The sequence below is a fragment of the Rhyacophila brunnea genome, unplaced genomic scaffold, assembly GCF_057557595.1.
Source record: "Rhyacophila brunnea isolate RB1 unplaced genomic scaffold, BYU_Rbru_1.0 scaffold_8, whole genome shotgun sequence".
In the NCBI taxonomy this organism is placed as follows: Eukaryota; Metazoa; Arthropoda; class Insecta; order Trichoptera; family Rhyacophilidae; genus Rhyacophila; species Rhyacophila brunnea.
Window position 1 is genome coordinate 2,753,004 of NW_028233350.1, and position 25,606 is coordinate 2,778,609.

Sequence of the window (25,606 nt, forward strand, 5' to 3'; positions counted from 1 at the left end):
AAAATACTAACTCTATACAGGAAAATCTGGCTTGATTCCTTATTGAATTATAATATTTCATTGAGCGTTTTAAAATTATATTAGCTCAATGAAAATAAATCTAATTTCACTAAAAATTCAAGGTTTTTTAATTGAATTGAGAATTTGCTTAAAAAAACAAACATAATCATCATAAAATAATGTTTTTTCCGCATTGAATCTTCCGTAAGGGATCAATAATGTCCGTCTCTGAAGCCGTATGTTACTGGTTCGAGTCATGCGTCTCTCAAATGCGTACGTGCATCTGCCGTAACATCTGCGTAATAACTTGATTCGTAATATTGTATTCAATATGTTATTTTTCAATTTAATTTAAGTATTTATTTTTAACATATTGTTGACATTACAAATTATAAGTTTAAGACGTCTACAACATGACATTTAGAAACAAAGAAATATCAAACAGTATTACATAAAAAAAGAGATAGATCAGTATAGAGATAGATAGTAAATTATTAAACAGTAGAAATGTGTAAATACAAAAAAAATAAATTAGATAGGTACAAGGAAGTACACCGGATGAGTTAAGCAGATCCTATTTTAAGAATTTATAAAACAACGTCCACCTATACTCATCCTCACGTAGGTGGAATATATCAACACCCGAAGCAATTTCGTTGAACATAGTTATCGCCCTCTCGCATTTCTCGTAAAGATCTCTCGGGAAGGCGACCAGTTTGTAGCTAAATGATAACTATAGAAAATTTCATAACAATAATACTTAGTAACGCTTCATATATTTTGTGAAACATATTTCAGCTTGAATCTAGTACATTTTATTTTATTATACCTATATATTATACTAATATTTATATTATGTAATTTATGTAATTTATTATTCTAACAGTGTAATATTTTTCTTTTCCAGGAACAAAGCCACAAGTCGTACCGGCCCCTTACCGTGGTGACGTTCAGATGGAACTACATGCTCCATGGCTTGCAGCCCGCGGGCTATCACCTACTGAACCTCCTCCTTCACGCTCTTGTTTGCCTCATGTACTACAGGTAATAATAATAATGTCTCACACAAAATATCATTGCTGCTTTCCTACGTATTATTATGACAGGAAATTAGATATAATTATTTTATTAAATTTTGTTAAATTAAACAGTCTTTCGTGTGGTGTATTTTCTCTCTCTCATTACATAATCGACAAATACTCGCATAATATTGCTGTCTTATTTGTATTTAAGAATTTATGCATCACAGACACAAGTAAAATAATAGAGTTGGCGTGCCACATCTTTATAACTCAATGAAATGAAGCCGAGTTTTGAAAATAGGCACAAATTGGTTAAATATGTGGGAGTGGTCGACGTGTCATAGGTCATGGTGTTGAGGATGATGATTAAGAAGTCGAAGATGGATGCAGGAGCGAGTTTTATTTGCGGTTAATTATGTAACAACACTTATGATAATGTTCCGAGGTCCGAATCTCGGTATAATGAGATGTTGTGCGGGACGATACGGATATTGAGATACTAACGGACCAGGTACCTACTTAGATTCGAGTGACATTTCCGATGTATTATTATTCGCTCTATATAAAATCAAAATAATATTCTTTTTATTGAAATAATCGAGTCAGCTATTATCTGGCGTTTGCGTCAATGGATGACCACTGACTAAGTAAAAAACGGATATTATTTATTATTGCGGTCAGCTCCTTACCGAGTTTGCTATATTTTGACACTATGGAAAATAGATTTAATTTGTAATTCTATATCTCTATTTATAATACCATTGCAACTCATTTCACTGCACAAGCATTTTGTTAATTCAAATAATAATAATTTGTTAGTTGTTTAAAATAAGTCCCAATGGAAAATATATTGTAGGAAGGACGTACTAATATGTAGCTACATTAAAATTAGCAATATTTTAGAATTCACTAATAATCTCCATACTTTCTTATAAGTAACTACCCATATATCTGTAGACCTAAGTAGACCAAAGACATACCGAATTACACATAAATTTAATCAGTAAATTAAAAATCCCTTTGTGAGGCGATTAAGATTGGCATCGAATTGTAGGTCAATAAGAATGACCACGACATGAGATCTAAATTTTTCCATTGAACATTTCTCTGGCTCCAAACACACATGAAAAAAAAAATGTGAATTTGATCCAGCGGCGGTATTAAAGCTTTCAGCATTCTGCCATTACTCCAATGTGAACGCTTAAACGTCGGTAAGAAAAAAATATCTTCAAACGTAAATCCTTCTTGTCATATTTATTTTCCACAAGCCTGCATTATTCATGTGAAAATTTGTTTGTCGAGATTATGCGTTATTTTGAAACGTCGTTGATTCTTGAATAAAAATCAGATCCGCCTACAGTATAATTAGGGATGTCATATCGAAAGAAAAAGTATTGATATCTGATGAAAGTGCGTATCGACATTAAATATGGCCCGATTAGACCAGCAACGAAAAATTTCTAATGGATCGGCTTGAACCCATAACCATTACAATCTGGGCGCTGTATGTTTTGGGACGCGTATTGCCAAACCTGAGTAGGGTCACATCGATGTAGCCTTTGGCGACCACATTTTAACGTCGCCCATATTAGACTACAGTGCCAAATCCTACTTATCAGCTTTTAGTAAATCGCAGTAGCCTTTGAGATGAACTTGTTCACGCTTTCGTTAGCACTTCCATATAATATAATGCCAAATCCTACACACGTACCGGAACAAAATAAAACAATATTAACAATACAACAATCTATAAAGCTTAATTATAGTAGTATAGTGAAATAGTAGTTTCATTAGCAATATAAGAGAAACAAACAATATCCAAAAGCTTTGAGAAAATCACATAAATACTTATATTGTGACCTCACCGAGATCGAACCCGAGCCACGGAATGAAAGATTACCTGTAACTTGTACGTAATAAGTTAACTCTACTACAACTCGCAACTCGCACAGTTCACCATGAACTTTCTTATTGAAAAGAGATGACCGTATACTATGCGGTCTCCAATTTTATTAGATTCAATATGTCCATTAATTCAACTTTCATAGCTGATTTTGGCAAAATTCAAGAATGAAAACCTAACCTTACATAACTTAATCTAACCTAACAAATAATCCAATATATCGGCTATTTTCAAATTTTGTTGCTGCTGGCTTCCTGTTAAGTGTAAACCGACAAGAACCGTGTTTTATTTATATATATTACATGAATTTTATGCCAGTACCTACTATACGACCCAAAGAGGTTGGACGGTCTTTAATATACGGCCATATATTTCCGACACAACATTTCACGGTGAAATGTGATACGGCGAAGTGCATGCGTACAAGTATCCAGACACGAGAATAGCTAGCGCCATACGCACTGAGACTGTTATCGAAATGCGTACATAAATACCTACATTCATTATTCACGTCTTGCAATAACAATTTCAGATTTTTTTTACATTTGGGTCTCTTCAGGTCACCAGAAATTTCTCCCCATGTTCAGCCGAGCTGAGTATAGTATCAAAAAAATAATGTTTACAAAACATTTTTATTATTTATGCTCTCGTAGGTATCGAAAGAGAAGTACCGATACCAAAATATCAATACTTGTTAACATCCCGATAATACATAATGACAAGTTGCGATGATGATTGTCAAACTGACGTCTCAGTATGTAAATTATTTAGTAATGGCGAACGGAAAAATATTATAATATCGATTCTCCTTTTCATTTGCATACCCAGACTTCATTCCGCCATGTTGGCCCACTGAATATTTATCGTGACGGAAATGTGACAGCATATTATTATATTTATTTTTTGGAACATCTTCATTTTTTTTCAGTACGCCTTTGGAAATCATAAAAGAAATTTGGTATGACTCACGTCTTTTACAGACTTCCGCCCGAAAATAAAATATTTTCAATTAACTATTTTTTTTATTCAACAAATAATTCACAAGTTTAAAGAATGTAACATTCTAATTATTGAACATATATAATTTTGAAAACACTTAGTGTACATTCTTAAATCTTGTGAATTATTCGTTGAATAAAAAAATAGTTAAATTAGCAAGTTTAAGTAAGTTACAACAAAAAATCTTGGAGTGATCCGTGACTTCGGTTAGTAATTAAAATAATACCTACTTTAATTTCAAATACAAAAGCCGATCGCCAATAGTTGCTCAATTTGGAAAACACTTCAGAGAGTATTAAAAGCCATTAGCTAAAATTTGTCGCAATTAAGTATGACTCATTTAGCATATTGGTCTATGTGCGTGGGCACGATACCCGAAAGGTGCAGGTTCGGTTCTTGCGGGGTGTTTTACATTTTTCAAGAAGATTTTTTCTATTGGTTATAATATATTTTCTCATAAGTGTTTTCAAAATTATGTATCTTCAATATAGAATATTGTTTGTGCCCGGACACAAACCTCTGTTTGAAATTGAACGTCCACACAAATATCAAGGATTATACTGATAATGTTTTGTATAGAAAGTCCTTGTACATGAAACATTATTGATTTTAAAATCCTTACGTGAAATTAAATAAATTTCTAGAAAATAAGTTGACATTACGTACGTATGCATTGGCTTGTGCATGATGTATTGCTTGATCGTATAAAAGTTCAGTAGTACTAGTTATTAGCTATGTACATTTTAAATATGGACTCGTGTACACAAAATTAATAATTAACGCACTTAAAAAAAAGTCAAAGCCAACACCGACTTTATTTCATCCAAATCATTATCCGCTTAGAATCCCCCCACTGCCATTACAGCGCCCCGCATACTTATATTTAAGGGTGGAAAAATTTTGCCCTTTAATATTCTGAAGGGAATTGTTTTTTCACGAAACGAAGTGTTTTAACGTTTACGTGTGCTTAATGCGAGAGCTTCGGAGGTTGTTTAGAAATTCTTTGAAGGCTTTCTTTGAAGCTTTTAGAAAGCACAAACGCCGCACTGATTGTACGAGGTTAACTACATTTTAACGGGCGTCACTTCAAGACAAGTGCCCCCCTTACTTTCGTGCTTTGGCAAGCCATCTTGAGATACGGCACTTACTACATACTATAATGATCCTATCAATTCATTGCATAACATAATATTGATTAACTTCGAACGACCTTAACATTATTCAGAAATGGATGATTTTTTTAAATATCTGTCACATATCGGTTATCGGACTTCGGTAATGAGTTCTCCTTTTTTCATGTTAGTCGCTACATTAAACTGAGCTGGAGTATTTATTTAACTCAAACAGGTCTCAGAGATTCTTGAGCCAGGATTTTCTTCTTCTTCCAGCGTCTCGTTTTCCGAAATTATTCTTTTGATTGTCAATATTCAAATGTATATCTCTCTAGATATCACATAATAATACCCAGACATATCTAACACGTCGATCTCTAGATGTATTTTGATCGATCACACATTAGGCTCATTGAAATTGAGTCATGAAAATATAAAAAGCGTGTACCTATATTTAGTTGTAATTTATAATATAATTTCAGTGAGATGTTGAAAGACTATTAACCATTCCTATTTTTTATTTCCGTAACCAGCTTTCAATATTTGAGGGTGAGTGCAATGACTGCCCAAAAGAAGTCCATAACAAATCATTCTTACGACGAATGGGAAATATATTTCTTTTTATAATGAAATAAGTGTTATTCAATATTGACAATTATATAGTGTGATTGATCACTACCAGTTTTGATATTGGTAGTAGATCACAGCCTACTTGATGCTGGACATACCTGATGTAACCAAAGGTTGCCAACTTCAATTTTTTAGTTTTTTATTATTCTTTGGACTTTTTCATCATTCACATTCGTAATTTTAACTTCCCAGCTGATTTGGAGCATGTTTATTTCGTACACCCATATTTCAAAAGCACTTAAGGCTATACCTATACCTCGGTTGAGGCATGGTCTAAAAAGATCGTGGCTAGCGATGCGCGGATTGTTGGTCGCGGGCGCAAATGACGCATGCCGAACGAAATATAATTTGTCATACCCAACATGCGTCCATTTAATGTTCTATTAGTAACAATAATAATATATTCATAGGCATGTTTTCTTTTTCAAGAAAATGGGTAACGTTTTTAGTCATCTTACACGATTTAAGAATTAATACCCCCGTCGCCATCACGAAACAAATTGACGTATTGACACCTCGACGTTCGTTCTCCGAATGCCAGCGAGCCCAAAATTTCGTCGCGCCTATAGTTGAAAATTATTTGCCGTTTCACTGATCTATCGTCTTAAGCTTTCTGAGCATTGATTCTGTGTGTTTCCACGATTCCACTCCATATAGTATGACTAAACAAACAAACATAGCGCCTTACCATTCTCGTTCTGATTTCCAAATTTAGGCTACATTGTTTAATAATAGTACGTACCTTATTTATAATCAAATGTACATAATTTATCTGATATTAAGGTACCTACATTGCAAGTAAGTGTTGTAACCTAGGGATATATTCGATTGGTAGATTCTGAAATTACGGGATTTAAAAAATATAAGCTTTTGCACGATTTTATCTTAAATAACTTGTTATATTTGGTCGAGGATGTTGTAGATGGACGGGCCAATTAAAGAGTTCTACTGGATTTGTCACTGACACATGTCGCCAAATACTAAAAAGAATGAAACCGAGCCTTGGGTAAGACTGCTACCTGATGGCTAAATCTTCTGACTTAGGTACGTTCATTTCGATCGAATCGTATAATATACACAACAAATAATTGTGAAAGTTTAGCTTTTCATTTCCCCATTAAAAAAGTTTCTGCATAACAGCGTTTGAATTTTGAATATGGAATACGAAAAAAATATGCATTCTGTATGAACGTCTAAACTTTTTCTATCTCATTTATCTGCTCAACATTACAAAGTCACCGAATCTATGAAATGAATTATTATAAATACCATAGAAAAAACTGGCATTATTTCATATTCGGGATTGCAATTGAAGGTATTACACTCTATTAAGGTTACATTTACACAGAATAATATAGTGAAACCGTTGTTCTTTGGCCACATCCCCCGTTGTTATTTGTTACGAGCAGGTCTCCGCTAACCTTTAACGTGGAAATTTAAATTCGCCAAACGAGTCGCCCTTTGTTTTGGAAAAAAAATCTTTTAATAAAGTGAGTGTCTCACGACGTCACTGGGTCTCTGAATGATGCCGTGACTTGCGGAAATTTGCTCACGCGACAATTCGTTATTAATAACAAACGGTATGCATAAACCGCTTCCCTTTCTTCTTCTTTTTCTTTTTTTGAAAAAAAATCTGTATTTAATCTTATTATATTATAATAATATATTCGTCGGACATTCTAATGAGTAGTTACCTGCGATATAAATATTCATTATTTTAAATTCATTAATTCCAATATTATTCTATTGTATTCAACCTTAATATACTTCTCGTAAAAAAAGACGATTCTAACTCAAAATCCAACCACGACTACGAGTAAATTCCTATTTTTGTAATCTGTGCCCGTGTGTCTGTCTCTGTGTGTGTGTGTGTGTGTGTGTGTGTGTGTGTGTGTGTGTGTATGTGGAGAGTCCACATGACAGAAGTGGATCTTTTTGTTTTGCTCTCCATTTTCATAATCTTCAACATCGTTGTCGTCAACTGTTTCTTACTATCCCATCCTCACATCCATTAAAACTCTCCGTATTCTCACATAGTTAGTTACGCATCAGTTCCACAGTGTTGTGATACGAGAGCGTTCCTCGTAGTCCATTGCGTAAGGCGTTGGTATATCATCCGGTGGCTTCGAGTTCGATCTGGTGAGGTGTAATTATCTAAATGCCTGCGTGTTTATGATTGTTTCTCTTCTATTACTACACTACTGTATACCTACGTAAAAAACAAAATACAGGTATTATATTATAACTTGTATGTAATTCTCCGAATGCATGATATACTAATTATGTGATATACTGACTAAGTGTTTTTATTGTTCATTTTATGGCCGGGTGAGCGTTGAGCGATTTACGTGGTTGGCCGCTCGATGAGTAATAAAAATACACGGTACTTATACAATGAATTATTTTTATACAAATAAATAAATTATGTAAAACCGCTTTATTACGCTAAAATAATGTTGGTACTAAACTAAGCAACCAATGCAAAACTTTAATAGTCTACCGCCGTTTTGATTTCACTCATATGCGATGTCAACTAAAGAATGAGAATATTAATTATTGTTCTACACTTTACGTTATGGTTTGGTAATAAAATGGTGTATTCGCGGCCCTGTCTTTTTGCCTGCCGTTTTTCAAAAGTCCTTACTGCAGGTGCTTTATACTACTGTCGAACAAGATCTTCTTGTCAACGTGTTAAATCTGTGAATTAATAAGCCCCTCTTGTTTTTAACCTCACTTCGTCTGCAACGACTTCCGGTTATTGACGAGTTGTCCAGGTATTAAAACCGTGAACTAACAAGCCCCTCCTATTTAGTTCATCGCACTTCGACTCCAGCGACTTCCGGTTATTGCCTAGATCTTCTTGTAGGACAGTAGCAATCTAGTGATCGGGTGGCTAACGCCTCTATTGGTATATTTTGAAATTATCTCCCAAATGGGCGGGAATTTTGAATGAATTAAATTAAATTTGATCTGTTTAGAATCGACAGGTATCAAAATCAACTCTACTAAAAATGTATGAAACAAAATGCATTTTACTAATCAAAATTCTTATAGCTTTAGTACTTGAGCTTTATTATACTTACCTACTTGGACTACATATTCTCAATCCTATTTAGCTGTCAATAATTTATTATGTACATAATACATACATATTTTATACAAGAATTGTTCAACTCATTGGGTTAGTGGTCTGCATCCAAAACACACATTGAATTTAACTAGATGAGCTTAATCCAGAATTCGAAACCTATGGAGTTTTCTGCCACTACTCTACTTTAGGCGCAATATATCATAGTCATGTCATTGTAGTTTCTAAATTCATTCACTGATAATTTTGCGACTTTCTGTCAATCCCGACATGCAGCAATGGAATGGCTTCCAAATTCTGCTAATCTCTTTATCTCGCCTGTCTATCCGTGATGTATTATAAACGCTACACCATATACAACGCAAGCAAAACACAATAACATATCCCCGAAATCCCGACTATTTATGGTGTCCTAATAATCTGGATCTTATGTTGGATAGCAGATTGCGCCCGGACATGAATAATAAAACCTTTGCCCGGGGCAACAAATGACATGACGCACCCTCATAGATCCGCCGTCCCTTTGCTTAAGGCCGCGTGGGGTGGAAGCACCCTGTATTCCCCGCCCGCTCTTTCAATATGGGACACGGTTGTTCCGGAAAATTTGCCAGGAAAATGTATTTTTGAAACTATCTTCTATTCATGTGGTAACGGCAAACTATAGCCGAAAATATATGAAACAAAAATGAGACGTGATGTTGTACTATCTATCTAAATTTCCTGTTTCTATAATATACGTACTTTCCTCTTTTTTTCTTTCAATAAACGTATTAAACCTTACTATGCTTACTACACAGTGTACATGTTTTCAAACCATTACCCATCTAACTATACCAAAACGGCATGTTCATAATACCGAATCTTAATTAAATATATATTTAAAAACGATTTCAAGTAATTTACATTTCATAATATGACTAAAAAAATATATAACAAACAAATTATGAATAGTTGAAGTGTTTGTAAAAAACCCCTTACCTTATTAATAATACTACACTCGATAAGCGTATAAAAATCGTCAAAACCTAAAGATGAAGCCCGGGTCGCAAAATACGACTCAAATGGAATAGTACAAAACTTAAATCCATTAGAATTTAAATTAAAATTCCATCAAGGACATTCGGTCGATAGTATTAAGTAATGTTTTTGTTTACTATTGAAATGGCGACACACTTGACGTGTTCATTACTATTATTCACAAATGTCGCGATTAAATAAGCCACGAATACATCCTGCCGGCAAAAGGTGAATGAGTCGGGTGAAAAGCATGCTGGTTTCATCGTGGATCCTCAAATTTCGAACATACCACTTTCAGGGTTACTAAATAAAATTAAAAAAAATCGTTTTACCATCTCAAATCTATATAAAGAATTTTTCGATTAATTTTAATCTTCAACTTTATATGGACACCTTGCCATTTTTAATCATTCTGTTTGCCTAATATATTAAAGATAGGTACCTCATGTTGTATTTTTTAAATCTAGCCAGTAATCCATTTTTTATACTTCTCTGCCAGAGCTACGTGAATGAACCCTTTTAATCCCATACCTGTTGGAAAAACCGGACGCTACGTGAAATTTAGTATAATTAATATAAAAATAATACACTACAGGCGAGAGCGGAGAGAATTATTTTTACCTAACACGTTTTTCACAAATGGGCCTATTTGTTTTCATTCCGTCCTTGTATATTTAATCCTTTGCGATATAAATTATTCGGCGTGTTTTTTCACAAATCCCGGTACAGAAAATCGAGAGAGAGAGAACTAATATCCCGCGAAGGAACACAAAAGAACACGGGGATAAACCCGGACTGGGAGTGGAGCAAGAGGACCCCGGCCACCCCACACAATGAACCGGGCCAGCGCCATCTCTAGATTAATAAAGCCTGAGCATATCTTTTTGCACAAGCAACGAGTGGACCACTGTTCAGCTGTTAAAATCAAATCGAAGATTGCTTGACTTATTGATTCGCCCTTTCTCGTTTCAATTTGAATATATCAAATATATTAACTATTAGTGTTATTTATAAATACTATACATTCCTGTTCATTAATCAGCTGTCAAAGTCAGACTAGTCCTTCACATGAAAACCGGTAGTAATATCGATTTCCAAAAAATATGTAGCATTGATCTATGCATAACATTATTGTAGAAGGTGTGTTAATGCTAGTGTTCTGTTTTGTTTTTAATTTGTAGAAAATTAGAAGTAGTAATAAACAGTAGTAGTGTAATATTATTGTCTTTTCTTTTACCTATTATGTTAATTTTTTCAAATAAAAAAAAGTTACCGTCCTATGTGTGGCTCGCCTAAAAATTTTAAATTCTTAATTTGCTCGAGATATACTAAATGTTGGGCACCACTGCTTTATACGAGGGTGGGTCAATAATTCCTTAGAAAAAAGCATTAAAACAGTTTTTATTTTTGTATTTTTTTTTTATTTCTCAACATAATCTCCTTGGAGCTCCATACACTTGGTTAGACGTTTCTCAATTTTTTTTAAACCGTCAGAAAAATAAGTTTTCGGAAGGTCCTCAAAATAAGCATTTGTCCGATCGATGACTTCTTCATTTGAAAAAAAACGTTGTCCACTTAGCCATTTTTTTAAGTTTGGGAAAAGGAAAAAGTCACTGGGGGCTAAATCTGGCGAATACGGTGGGTGGTTGACCAATTCGAACTTCAATTCTTCAATTTTAGCCATTGATCGTAAACATGTGTGAACACGGGCATTGTCCTGATGAAAGAGGATTTTTTACCTGTTTAAATGAGGCCGTTTTTCTTCAATTTTGTTTTTTAGCTGGTCCAATAAAGATGCATAATAATCCCCTGTTATTGTTTTTACTTTTTCCAAATAGTCAACGAAAATAATTCCACGTGCATCCCAAAATACAGTAGCCATAACCTTACCAGCTGATTTTACGGTTTTCGCCTTCTTTGGACATGGTTCGCCTTTCGCAATCCACTGCTTTGACTGTTCTTTCGTCTCGGGGTATAGTGGTGTATCCATGTTTCATCTACAGTCACAAAGCGACGAAAAAATTCATCCGGATTGCGTTGAATGAGCGACAACAGGGCTTTAGAGGCCACCACCCTATTGCGTTTATTGTCGACTGTGAGCAAACGCGGCACCCATCTTGCAGAAATATTTTTCATGCCCAATTTGTCATGTAAAATAGAAATGACGCTACCTTTTGAGATCCCTGTAACCTCAATTATCTCACTCAACTTTAATCTTCGGTCACTTAACACCATATCGTGGATTTTATTGATCATTTCTGGTGTAGTCACCTCTACAGGACGTCCTGAGCGTGGTTCATCCTTTGTTGATGTACGACCACGTTTAAATTCATTTAACCAGTTATAAATAGTTGCAAGTGAAGGAGCAGATATGCCGTGAACTAAATCCAACTCATTTTTTATTTCCTTTGCTGTTAACCCTTTTATATTAAAATGTTTAATAACAGCTCTAAACTCAATTTTCTCCATTTTCCATTTTTCCATTTTCCACAAGCAAATTTTTTTTTTAAATGTACGAGAAACACACAACAACCCGACCAATCTGATTGAAACTTCGCAGCATACTGAATCGGTAGTGCCGCTGCATGAAAACAAACCGCTTACAGTACTAGTCGCGCCACCTGTCGGCTTTTCTAAGGACTTATTGACCCACCCTCGTAACAATGACATGCAATGACAGGTCATCCATAAACAACAACGGGAAAAGATAGGACCATTCGTTGTGAATGTATCGGCTTTTTACTTGAGTCGGCAATGACCGGGCCTATAAAGCCATCGGCTCGGTCCCAAAGATCAAAGAACTTTCTCAACTGTTTTGTTTCAGTTGCGTACGTGACTATTATGTGGGCCCTCGCTACCCACTCCGGCTCTGAATTAATCCAAAAACTGCACTCAATCACTGGATATTAGGAAGTTTCCGAAGTAATACAATTTTGTCACAACAGCATTCTTCTCTTCGTGACTTTTCTTAGAGAACTTGTTCCCATTTCATATACATTGTTGGAACTAATTATTTTTATGTGTAGAGTTGATATACAATATTGACGATCGTTCGTTACTTATACTGAATGTTTATGGAATATAATATTGTCAATCAAAAGTTCGTCGCACTCGGTTATTACGATCATGGATATAGCGAGATCTCGGATGTAACGAGGAAACATTCGTTAACATTTTAGTTTATGATTTTCTCCATACATTTATTCACTATTATAACGAGCTCCTTATCGGTTATACCGAGCTAAAATATCGATCGCTTAAAAACATTTCGCCCATAGCAATAAAATCCGACCCGAAAGGATGTCGCCGGAATCGGATTACGTTTATGACACTAGTAAAGTGTCTAAGTACCTACCTAATTGGTGTTTTCGACGAAAATATCCACACGTATGGTTGAAATAAGTTAAAAACTCAAGGTTTGTGAAGTCAGTAGGTACAATAAACAACTTATTTTGTAGTTTATGAATGCCATGCTTGTTTCGGGGATTTTTACAATGATTTTCAGATTTTTTATTTTCGACTTTTTGTGTTATGTGACCGTTCATTTAAAAATACCTATTCTCTGATATAACGAGTAACGCTTATAACAAGCAAATTCAGTCAGTCCCATCTTCCTAGTAAAGTAACCAAGTTCGACTGTATCTTTCTTTTGACCATTGTCCGATTCTAATCAAGATCTTATAGGCTTACACAGAGTAGAAGTTTGTAATAACAGATTTTTGTTTTTACGAGAAATGGATGTTAGCCACTTGCTTAACCTAATAGGTCCATACTCTGACTCCAAACACATATTGAAACACAATATGAGTATTTTTAAGACCCGGGATTCGAACCTGGGACCCACGACATAAACCGATGCGTAAGCCGCTTGGCCATCGTGGCAACGTCGTTGAAATCTTATATTGTCCAATTTAATAGTGTCCCATTTTAAATAGGTATGAGTAAGTACGCAATATCACCGTAGTTCAGTTCAAGATTCGAACGTAAATGTATTTTTTTTACACCCAGGTCTTTCATTCAAGCCATCAAACATCAAAATAAGTTGTTTGGTTTTTGGGTAATTCCGAGTTCAATTCGAAATTATTTAAAATAATTACAAGATAAAAAGAACTTTTTATATACCACGTTTTTAAATTTTCTATTGAATCATATAAACTTGTATTAATATATGTATTAATAATTTGTGTAAATAAGGCAATTGTCAACAAATCATTTTTTTGCTATTTTGCAACAAACATACAAATATAGAATACTGAATTGTCATTTTGATTTCCATAGTAACGCACGTATATATTAATAATTTAGTTGCTATGACCACCCCCTTAGCAACCAATAATAGTGGATTGGATTACGGATTTTTTCCGAAATAACTTTTCATACAAAACAGAATTAACTGAAAATGAATTCAATTCTACTTAAAGATGGCTAAAAGTATTAAAATAATACATGGCCATCGTGTTCTGATACATTCTAAAAGTTTCAAATGTCTAGCTTGTCGGGAAGTTAGTTAAAAATCGATTGCAAGATTTGTACTGGATAAACAACCACCGGACAAACAAGAATACGAGCTAAGAAAAACGTGGTAAAATAAACAGTACATTTCTAAAAACGCTCTGTATACTATGCAGCGTAAGAAGGCATTAGGTTAGATTACATCTAGTAGACTTTCCTGGACTTTTTTGTATATCAAAATAGCATTAAAACAGTAATCTTATATTTTTACATAATTCTCCTTCGCTGATTTAATAATTTATATATATAACTTTCTTACACAGTTACTGGCGTATGAATATAACAGCAAACTGCATTCAAGCTATTTAATGCAAATTTGCATGCATATACCTTAATAGAGTCCGTTGAATAGTGACGTCACGTCGCTGACGTAATACGCGTCATGCCGTGACTAATGTTACCAACTTTTAAATTTTGATTCCCCGATAATAAATTCAAAATTTTGAAATTGTGAATAGGTGTAAAAATGTGCAAACGGTACCGTATAAATTTAATAATTATAAATGAACAATTATCATGAACTTTAAATAATTTATTTGTTATAATATCATATTTATTTTATACTTCTTAATGCACAAAAGGTTAAAGTATACCCAGTAAACATTTCCATAATATGGCAATACAGCTTCGCAGCTTCCATCAATCCTCGATATCTGTATACATTTTTACAATTTTAGCATTTTTACCATCATGAATCCATCTATAGCCCAACAACGACGGGCAGTTAACTTCAATCAAGACGAACTAAACCTACTAAACGCTTGTTGTGATGAACTCATTTTAGACGTATATTAAAGTGACACTGACATATCGCGCAGATCGCCGCCATTTTAAGTTTGGTGCGCATTCCTGTACGCATCTTCGTGACTTATGCATGTAGATTTCTTATTCGGCCGATGAACCACTAACTGCGTTGAGTGCGGTTCATGACTATATGAATACGGCTGTTAGAAGCATCACCAATTTATAAATAAATACATATATTTCGACTGTACAGCTAAAGATAGTCTAAATACAACATAATAATATCTTCTTTGTTTTATGAATCAATATTATGAAAATGTATACTTACCCACCTTACTGCCAACTGAGTTACCCAATCGATAAGTTGTAAAGAGTTGTTTATTTATGTTTGGAAAAATTTTACTCTTGTTAAATATCGAATATTCATATCTGAATTTACAGCAAAAATAATATAACCAATGCGAATCAGTTCAACCGTATAATTAAATGGAATCCGTAATAATTAATTTCCGGTAATACCAGTTTGGGAAATCTAGAAAATACTTGTTGATAAAACATTGCCTGCTATGAACTTTGGTTTTCTGTGGCTTCGCGTATGTATTCCCATTACACCAGAGGTTTTCAAAGTGTTTTCTTCTATGCCCTGGAGCGTCGCGGTATAAGCGAAGATTTTGATTATTCCAGGTAGTTTTTAATTGAATTCAATGCACACAATATCACATATATGTACTCAACATAATATATTAATAATGACTTTCAAGAAAATAATATGGAGACATTAAAATAGATTCAATACATTGAGGGACTAATTTACATATATTTCTAGATCGGTAGAGGAAAAGTCTGCGACTACCTACTATGTTCACAACACAATTTGTACATGAGAAACGGGTTGACTTTTGAATGTCATTAACAATAAAAACCCTATTTTTTTATAGTACTTATTCCACTTTAATTAATATATTAGGACCGGTTTCGTCCGCCTCAGTGGGACATTTTCAACTGAATACATTTTTTTAAAACAATATTTATCAAACAAAATTCAAAGCGATAGAAATAATATAACAATAGGTACATAATAATTATCCGTCCAATAATACCTTCCCAATAACAGACTAATTTAAAACTAATGAGGTTGGACATTAATATTTCTTACTACGTCAGGGGTATTAAACAAATTATTTAAAATATTAACAAACCACAAAATATGAAACAATCTACACTTACAATAACATTAATATCAACAAATAATTATGATTAGTCAAAATTTACAATAAAAATAAAATAAAAAATAAAATAAAACAATATTATCAATTGAAGTGAGATCGAATAAAAAAACAAATACAACCAAAATATGAGTCAAAATTAAATAAAAATTAAAATAATAAATAATGTACAATATATAAAGTTATGTTATGACAATCCCAAATATTAAATAGGGTATAATAATGGAGAAGACACAAATATAATTGATCATTTAACAAATTAGAATTGGGCAAAAATTTATACCTATTAATTTCTAGGATTTCCTGTTTATCCAATTTTATAGATTTGACCTATTTGACCCAAATCGGGTATAAACATGGTGTTTCTTCAGATATAAATATCTAAAACATCCAAAAGTTTACGTCTGCTTTTGGAGAAAAGATTTATCTCGCACGCCCTTTTGTTCAACGTCGATAGCATTGCCGAGTTCACGTCAATTAGATAATTCTCTAATTAACTATACTAATGGAATATTGTATTATTAATCCGTTTTTTACTTGTTTATGCATGAAGTACTATTCAAAAAAAATATTTTAATAAACTATTTCTTTTATTCAACGAATAATTCACAAGATTTAAGAATGTAACATTCTAATTATTGAACATACATAATTCTGAAAACACTCATGAGAAAATATAGCTAATAGAAAAAATCTTTTTCGAAAAAAGTAAGACATTCGGTAGGAATCGAACCTGCGCCTCTTGGGTTCCGCGCCATATTACCACTATGCTACGATTGCCATGCTTAATTGCGTCAAACTTTAACTATTGGCCTTTGATAGCTGCTCATAAGCGCTCTCCAAATTTTTAAAGAATAAAAGAAATAGTTATTTAAAATTATTAGCAAATCCAAGTAAGTTACTACAGAAAATATTGGATTGATCCGTGACGTCGGTTGGTAATTAAAAGTAATAAATACTTTAATTTAGAATACAAAAATCGATCGCCTACCGTAACTAAAGATTTGGAGAGCGCTTATGAGCAGGTATTAAAGGCAAATAGTTAAAGTTTGACGCAATTAAGCATGACAGTCATAGCATAGTGGTAATGTACAAGGCGCGAAACCCAAGAGACTCGAGGTTCGATTCCTACCGAGTGTCTTACTTTTTTCGAAAAAGGTTTTTTCTATTAGCTATATTTTCTTATGAATGTTTTCAGAAGTATGTATGTTCAATTTTTATTTTGTTTTTTTGCTCATATAAATGTACCTACATAAGTACATCATTCGGGAGGAGTTGTGTTCTCAGGAGTGATACCTACCTAAAAACTCTGATCATATCCATGCCTCAATATTTTAACAAAATATAATTCAAACTGAAGCCGCCTTTGCCGAGGAAAATCTTTGAGTAGTTGTTATATAAAGGACCTATGCGAGATATCGCAATTGCTTTGTCGGTCCATAACGAGGCAAAGTTTGTCCTTAATATTCTTGCGATTCCCTGCTGTCTGTCAGCATCTGTCATTTAAGGCTATTGTCGCTCGACGCCCACAAAATTTTCATTAAACCTTTATACCCCTTCATTCCGGCAGAAATTTTAAATATATTTTCCACTTGGCAACGGCGAATAAATTATTTCGCGAAGAAGACGACAAAGGGCAAGGTTGACCCGTGAATTAATTAATTAGTTGGATCTCATTTTATAGGAAGAGGTTTCCGACTTGTCCCTCCGCCCTAACACCCCCCCCCCTCCTCTCAAGACACTGTCGCTAGATCCTTAATTGATAAGGTAAAATACATCATGCTGGGCGGGTAGTAATAAAACACTTCTCCATATTTTTGGCTTCGGCGAAGCCATTTTTAACAACGTTAACCCTCGTTAAAATTTATTGTCGTATTCTATTTTAAGTAATTGCAAGCTCGGTAGCTTAGCAAACCTTCGATTTCTGTCTTATTCCGTACCTCTACTTAATTTTTCTATATAAAATTTCTCTATAAAAAATAAACGCCAACCCCAGTCGCACATCTCGCAGTCTCGACTGGGATACTTAGCCGGCTCTTACATCAAAACTCGTCTCGTGTGCCGAACAAACCTTCAGAAGACTGAGATCCAGTGTTGCTTGTGAAGACCGCGTACATCTATCTATCGACAGTAGCGCGTAGCCTTCGAAACGTATACATATTTGAATACGGTGATCGGCGAGCCGGTATAGGAATAAGGAATAGCCAATTCGTAGGTTTTTGTATGTGACTTCGACTATTGGACTCGGAGCAAGAGAAGGATGCAACTTGTCTATTGCAACAGCCAGATATTTTTTTCAAACGAAACAGTCGCATTCGACCAATCTGCGGAGCTCCATTTGGCAACGTGTGTTTTGTTGTTTGTGTTGAATAACGATGACGTCACATCGACGTATTCGACAAGTTTTTAGGCGAGACGAGTTCCGATGTGCGAGCCGACTTATAGTTATAAATCAAAACAGGGCGCAACATGCACCTTTCTTCCGTGCGCACAGACGGGACGGTGCCATGCCGGGACGGTGACGTTACACGGCATGCCAAAATGACTGACGAAGTGCGACATCTGTTTTTTTCAAACTAAAAGGTTGCAATGATGCGGTGTGCGGTGGTTCATTTAGTTACATGTGTTTTGTAATCACATAAACAAATTCGACGTGTCGCAGTCAAGACAAGTTTGTATTTGAGACCCGGCTTAGTATCTACACCAAAACATAATACATACAACCTGCCTTACTCTAGCTTCCTCGCCAAAACACACTATTGAACTGGGTCTCGTTACAAGTATTATCAAATGTATGATAAGATTTCTCCGCCGTTCTTTAATCGAACTCTCTACGCATTGTATTGTCTGTTTATTTCATTTTTTACACATGCGCGTTATGTCCAACATATCTATCGAGTATCTATACATACTAAATTGTTTCACTCGTGCATTTTGCATATCGACTGTTGAAAGGAAAAATGACGTAACCCTCAGTTTTTTCAAAATAGTTGTCATAGGGCTAATTAATACAAGTTGTGTCTGCAAATGCCGATTTATTATCTAAATTTAACTGGCAATTAAAAAGAAAAAAGGAAATGACGTGAAATGGAAAATACGATTTACCATCATTTATGCTGGGTTTTTTTTAATTGACTCAATAATTAATATCAGATTAAGAATATAAATACCAAATCATTAATTATCATGCACTTCATGGTTATGTCTATTTTGAATTTTAACATAAACGTTTTTGTGTCTCCTGTAAAAATTTATTTGTGTGGATTACGTCGTTTTTCCTTTCCACAATATGTTTTGATTATTAAAATATTCTTCTCACCTTGTTTCGATCAATTTCAGCAGTACTACATGTCCCTGGGTCTTGAAAGTACACATATTGTTTTTCAATTTGTGTGTAAGTCAGAGTAATATGGACCTAATAAGTTGAGCAAGTAGCTGACATGCATTTCTCGTATAAACAAAATTTGTTAATACAAACCTCCACTCCGTGGAGGCCCATATGATCCTATTAGGATCGGACATGGTCGGAATGACATGCTTACATCAAATAATGTTAAACACAATTTTCCGCACCAAAGTGTTCATTAATTAGTCCATTACGTGGGACGATGATCATTTTCATTTCATTTGAGCGTTAAATTCCACACGGTTATTTGAATAATTATTATAAAATTCGTCATTACAAAACGTTGCAACAATATGCATATGCTATTATACTAAACATAATTTGTGATGAAAGCTCAGGTAAATTTATTCGCATATTAATCGCATTTCGATTATATTCTATTAATTTCCATATAAATCATCACGCACCTGTACACCGCAACCATGTGTAATTAACATTATTATTACATATAAACATATCGTATGCACATATTATTATGATTTTTAATTAATATCACGACGGCAGGCAACACATTCTGTCAGTTTTTACCACATAAAATTATGTTATTTTTATCACAATTTTATTCACAACGTTGATATATTTTTTAATATTTTAACACAAAATATACGAGTACTATATCCTACTCTTTCTTAGCATTTCGGACGTTTCTTAATAAAAAAATCGGTGTGTGTACTTATGTACGCGCGTTAGAAGTTATACTTCTTTGGCGTAATAAAACAAAAAATAACAAAACAAAATATTATTGCAGAATGTACCTACTTTGGAAGAAAAAAATCTCAAAACCTGTGTTTGAAAAATTTAACAAACCGCTATTTCTGCCATCTTTTCTTAAACAGATGACTGTACAACTATTTTCCTTAACAATATTAATTTATTACAAATTAAAAATTATCAAAAGTAAAACATAACCTATTTAATGGTTTAACTGAAACGTGATATTGGCTTTTGTGGCGAAACATAATAATTATTATTGTCTTCAATTATTATAAACCGCTAATAAATAACTTGACATGGGATATACGACAAATATTATCCTAAACTGTAAAAATATGTATTTTTGTGTATGAAGTGTCTAAATATTGTAAATTTACAACATACCATTGTTTGAAATATTTACCCACTCAACATTCACAAAATTTTATTTATTTATTGATATATAACTTTACTCATAAATAAAATTTGCAACATTCAGTCTTTACCCAACCGGCCCAAGCCACAGCCCTCAATATCACAGCTGAAAATTACAAACCTCCAGCATTAGAACACCCGAACGTCGCTGCTCAAAATAAATTATGTTGCATCGGCGGGCAAAACTTCCGTCCCACGCCAAATTAATGCGTTACATTTGCGCGCGCAACTTCGTTCCACGCCAAAAATACACTCTGATCTGTTTTCCCAAACGCGCCTAAAGAAGTATATCTTCAAAAATGTTGTATTAGTTGTAAATTATTCCCTTAACCCCTTATAAAATTTTTATGTTGATTGAATTAAAATAAACATTTATTTACCAATAAAATCGAAATCTGAAAACCACAGTATTAAAATAATATAGGTCGTTATACTATCATATAACCTTCTTACTTCATACATTCAAAGTATCCGCAGAACATTGGTATTCCAATATGCTAATTTCTCAGTTTTCACAGACCTTTCCTACCTCCGGGTCACAGTGTAGCAATTGTTAATAATAACAATTATTATTGTACCTACAGAATATACCTTACTCTTCCTGTCCTGTAGGTGGATTCAACATTGATCATTTTACCTGTGGGGCAAACTTCCGGAGTAATTAACGGACCAATTTTCTACACCTGTTGTTTTGGCTAGTCTCCTAGAGCTATATATACGTAGATATCATGATAGTAGGTACCTACTCATCGCGATCGATGCAGTGACGTCCGCATAAGCAATTCTTTCCGATTAATTTCATATAGTCTCCTGTTGATGACATTATGTTGACAATTAATAGATCACATATCAGGTCGGTACATGCATCTTTTTGAGGCGTTCAGTGCGATGATGGCATGCGATCATCGCACAATTTATTAATAACGGTAGGTATAATCGCATAAGTAAAATCACTAAGTATAAACTGTTTTATTTAAAAATTATATATATATCCAGCGTTTATTAGTAGATTCGATTTAAGACGTGTTATAAATAATTATATCCTGCCGATATCTTTGTGTTATAGCATAAGTTTTCTTTAAAATCATATGTCGAGTATTATGTAAAATAAATGAAGTAATAAATAAAATAAAGTAATTAAATCAATCGCATTTACAACCCAAATTATCACCCCATTCACCTCAGCCCAGTGTTCTATCCGCGACAACCATGCAGCACATAGATCGCTCTTGTAAGATCATTGCAGAGTAGCCATTGTGGTTATTTATTGTTTTTTGTAAGTACCGTACTTTGTTCCTGTTAACTGTTAACAAAATTAAAGTGAACATTTTCGTACTTAAATAACATTATACATTATAATAATTGTCATTTCAGAATTGAATCTCATTGAGTGACATAGTTTTAATATGTATTGTTAATGAGTTTTGCCTCTGATACGACGATATGAGAGTCTTCGGATAAAATGTATATTTAGCAACGGTTTAAGCTTTAGCAATAAAATAATGCCATAGGTATTGAAATCAACCCCATTAATATAAAAAATTCACTTTGCAATAAAAATACTATGGTACTCGTATTATTAATTTGTCATTACATTTAGTAATGACAAATACATGCAAGAACTCGCAGATGTCAGTCAAACGGTCTTCCTAAAGATAAATGTCTCAAAGACAAAAGTGATGAGGAACTGCTTTTCGGACCCTGCGATTATCCGTATTAATGGCACCTAACTCGAGCAAGTCAGCAGCTACGTCTATCTCGGACAGCAGCTGCCCATAGACGGAAGCATGCACGATGAAATTGTTCGCAGAACAAAGCTGGGGTGGAGTGCTTTCGGACGTCTGAATAGTATCTTCAAGAATGACCTACCATTATGTCTTAAGCGTAGGGTGTTCAACCAATGTGTGCTGCCCGTGCTCACGTATGGCTGCGAGACGTGGACCCTCAACACGAGAGATGTCCTTAGGCTAAGAGTCGCACAGCGAGGTATGGGGAGGTGTATGTTGGGCATCACGCGAAAGGATCGTAAGAGAAACGAACGGGTTAGGAAGCAGACAGGAGTACGCGATGTAATAAACGTTGCCAGACAGCTGAAATGGAGATGGGGGGGCACATTGCTGCTGGACCGTCATCCAATGGTACCCAAGGGGCACGAAACGGCCACAGGGTCGCCCTAAAAGCCGCTTGATTGACGAACTGATAAAGTTTGGCGGAAATACGTGGCAGTGAACGACACAGGACTGAGAGAGTTGGAAGAAGCTTAGGGAGGCCTTCATCCAGCAGTGGATTGACCCCGGCTGATGATGATGATGACATTTAGTATACAATAATAAAAAAAATCTACAATATTCAAAGCCATTCGTATTGCAAAGTATGTTTCATATCAATTTAATATTCATGCAGTATTTTTTCAACTTGTCCAAAAGTTAGTCGCCCCGGTTGCAGCATACAACTTTTATAGCAGAAGTTTAAACTATTATAGTTACTAATAGCTTCGCGGAGTTAAGGCACGCCTTTGAATCGATCAAGTGTTAAAGTTTACAGGGAGCTTGTTTACGCGCGCAGTGTTTTCTTCCCTGAGAGCTTTAAGCTTCGCGTCACATCTGACTTTTGAGCTTTAGCAGAACATTGTATTGTTTATTTTATGCTTCGTCCTCAACGCTCGCCCCGTATTTGTTTTATATTTCCCTGAATTATAAATACAAATGTCGCAGAGTGAGAGGCAATTCAAACTTACCTACTCGTGCTAATAATTCATATTAAATCTTAAGACCCGTACGTTTGATGGTTCGTTATTGAAACACAGCAGTATAAATTATTAATAACCGTTTTTGTAGCATTAAATATTTACAATGTTCTACCTTATTCTTTACGTTTTATATGAAAATGTCATTATCTATTCATTAAGCTATTTAACATTCAATCTTTTGAATACATATTTTTAGATCTGGTGAATCTCATATTATTGATATTATATCGTTTGCTAGGATATTATATCGTGGCTAGGATTTTTGGCGGGCCCCCCTACATATCGCTAATGGTAAAGGCAGCGTGACGCGCTGCAGTAGAGTTTTCCAAATGGTGTACCTACGCGGTAAAATTAAGGTGTTCATCCATTTGGATTAGGTATGTAGTTGTTGAGTATCGGCGCACAGTTAAAAATTGCATCGTACAACCAAAAAAAAAAAAAATATTAATATTATTGAAGTAATCTTTTTTTTTGATCAAATTTGTGATCTCTGTTTATCTTATTTATCTGGCGACTCGCCACGCCGGGCCCTTCCTGAGCCTGGGCCCCCAGGCTAGAGCCCTGTCAGCCCCCCCCCCCCCCTTATGGGGGTCATGATTCCAATAACAGCCAAGGCTTTATAATGTTAGTAGAACATTTTGGTATTAGTAATTGAACTGGCGTTTACGTGGTAGGTACGACTCTTATAATGGTTTTGAAACTTTTTGTCTGTGACACATGACATAATATAATATGAAGGATCTAAAAAAAATCGGCCGTTTACTGTTTCTAATAATATTTGCAATTCAATAAAAATGTCTTGTTTCTCTTGTATAGTTATAATTTCAAAAAAAGTGTTATATTTTTTATATATTATTAGTACCTACTTATACAGACAACATACTCGTATTAATAATTAATTTTACGATAATTTTTAGGTTAGGTTTTTTGACAGATATAAACCCATCGTTAAAATTGTCCAAATCTAACTAATGTTAACATTTTAAACATGAGGTTCAAGTGTTTTCTGATACATGATATAATGTCATGATGAGAGGGTGTGGATTAATTTTAATAACCATATTCCACGCCCGTTTCACATGACAGTAGCGTTACATTATTAATTATATTGTCATCAATTTATTATGTACACGTAATACTCAAAAAAAATACGTGTCGTATTTTCAAAATTATTTTCCGACTGGCGTTGTTTTATTTAGTCAATAATAACATTACCTTGATTGCAATAAAATATTTAAAATACATTTGACCCTTTAGTTCTTTAGTATTTGACGGTCAATAATAGTATTTAAGGCTATACTTCAGCTGAGGCATGGTCTAAAAAGATCGTGACTAGGCGATACGCGGATTGTCCAAATGGCGTGAGCCGAACGAAATATAATTTGTCATAAAATTCAACATGCGTCCATTTAGGGCTATGTTATTGTTATATTAGTAATATTATTAGTATATTCATTGACAGGTTTTCTTTTTCAAGTACATATGTAACGTTTTTAGTCATCTTTACACGATTTAAGAATATTTTCTTCCGACGCCATCACAAAACAAATTGAAGTGCTCACACCTCAACTGTCGGTCTCCGATTAGCGACGAGTGAAAAATTTCGTCCCACTTAGGTACTGCTGAAAATTATTTGCCGTTTCACTTATATTAACTTAACTTATTAATAAAATTGCGGCTTACCACAAGGTGAGTGAGTACTTTTTCACCTAGGCTCTACCACAGTGATTCCCAAAGTAGGCGATACCGCCCTCTAGGGGGCACTGTAGCAATCCAGGCGGGCGGTAATAGCCTCGGAAGCAATTGGGGAAGCTCTGAATACAAATAAAGGGCGGTGGAAATTCACAAAGTTCATACTTTGATTAAGATTATTTTTAATGTTATTCATACATTTTACCCTAACTGTGTTTCGTTATCTTAATGCACATATTACTATAATTGATTTTGATAAATAATGTCTTAATTTAAGCACCAAAGAATCTTATTTATAATAACATCTTTCCTTGCTATGTTCTGTAGGTAGATATATATATATATACATAAAATAACGCAAATTTGTCACTATGTACT

The 25,606-nt window shown here is 34.3% G+C and overlaps 1 protein-coding gene across 1 annotated transcript in view; it reads left to right on the top strand.

The window, feature by feature from the left end:
- Positions 1–25,606, top strand: part of LOC147063829 (protein O-mannosyl-transferase Tmtc3-like) — a 665,469-nt gene that overhangs the window by 177,643 nt on the left and 462,220 nt on the right. The window contains exon 2 of the mRNA XM_085958986.1: positions 908–1,044. Coding sequence (XP_085815112.1) covers positions 908–1,044 — 137 coding nt within the window. The remainder of the gene's footprint in view (positions 1–907; positions 1,045–25,606) is intronic.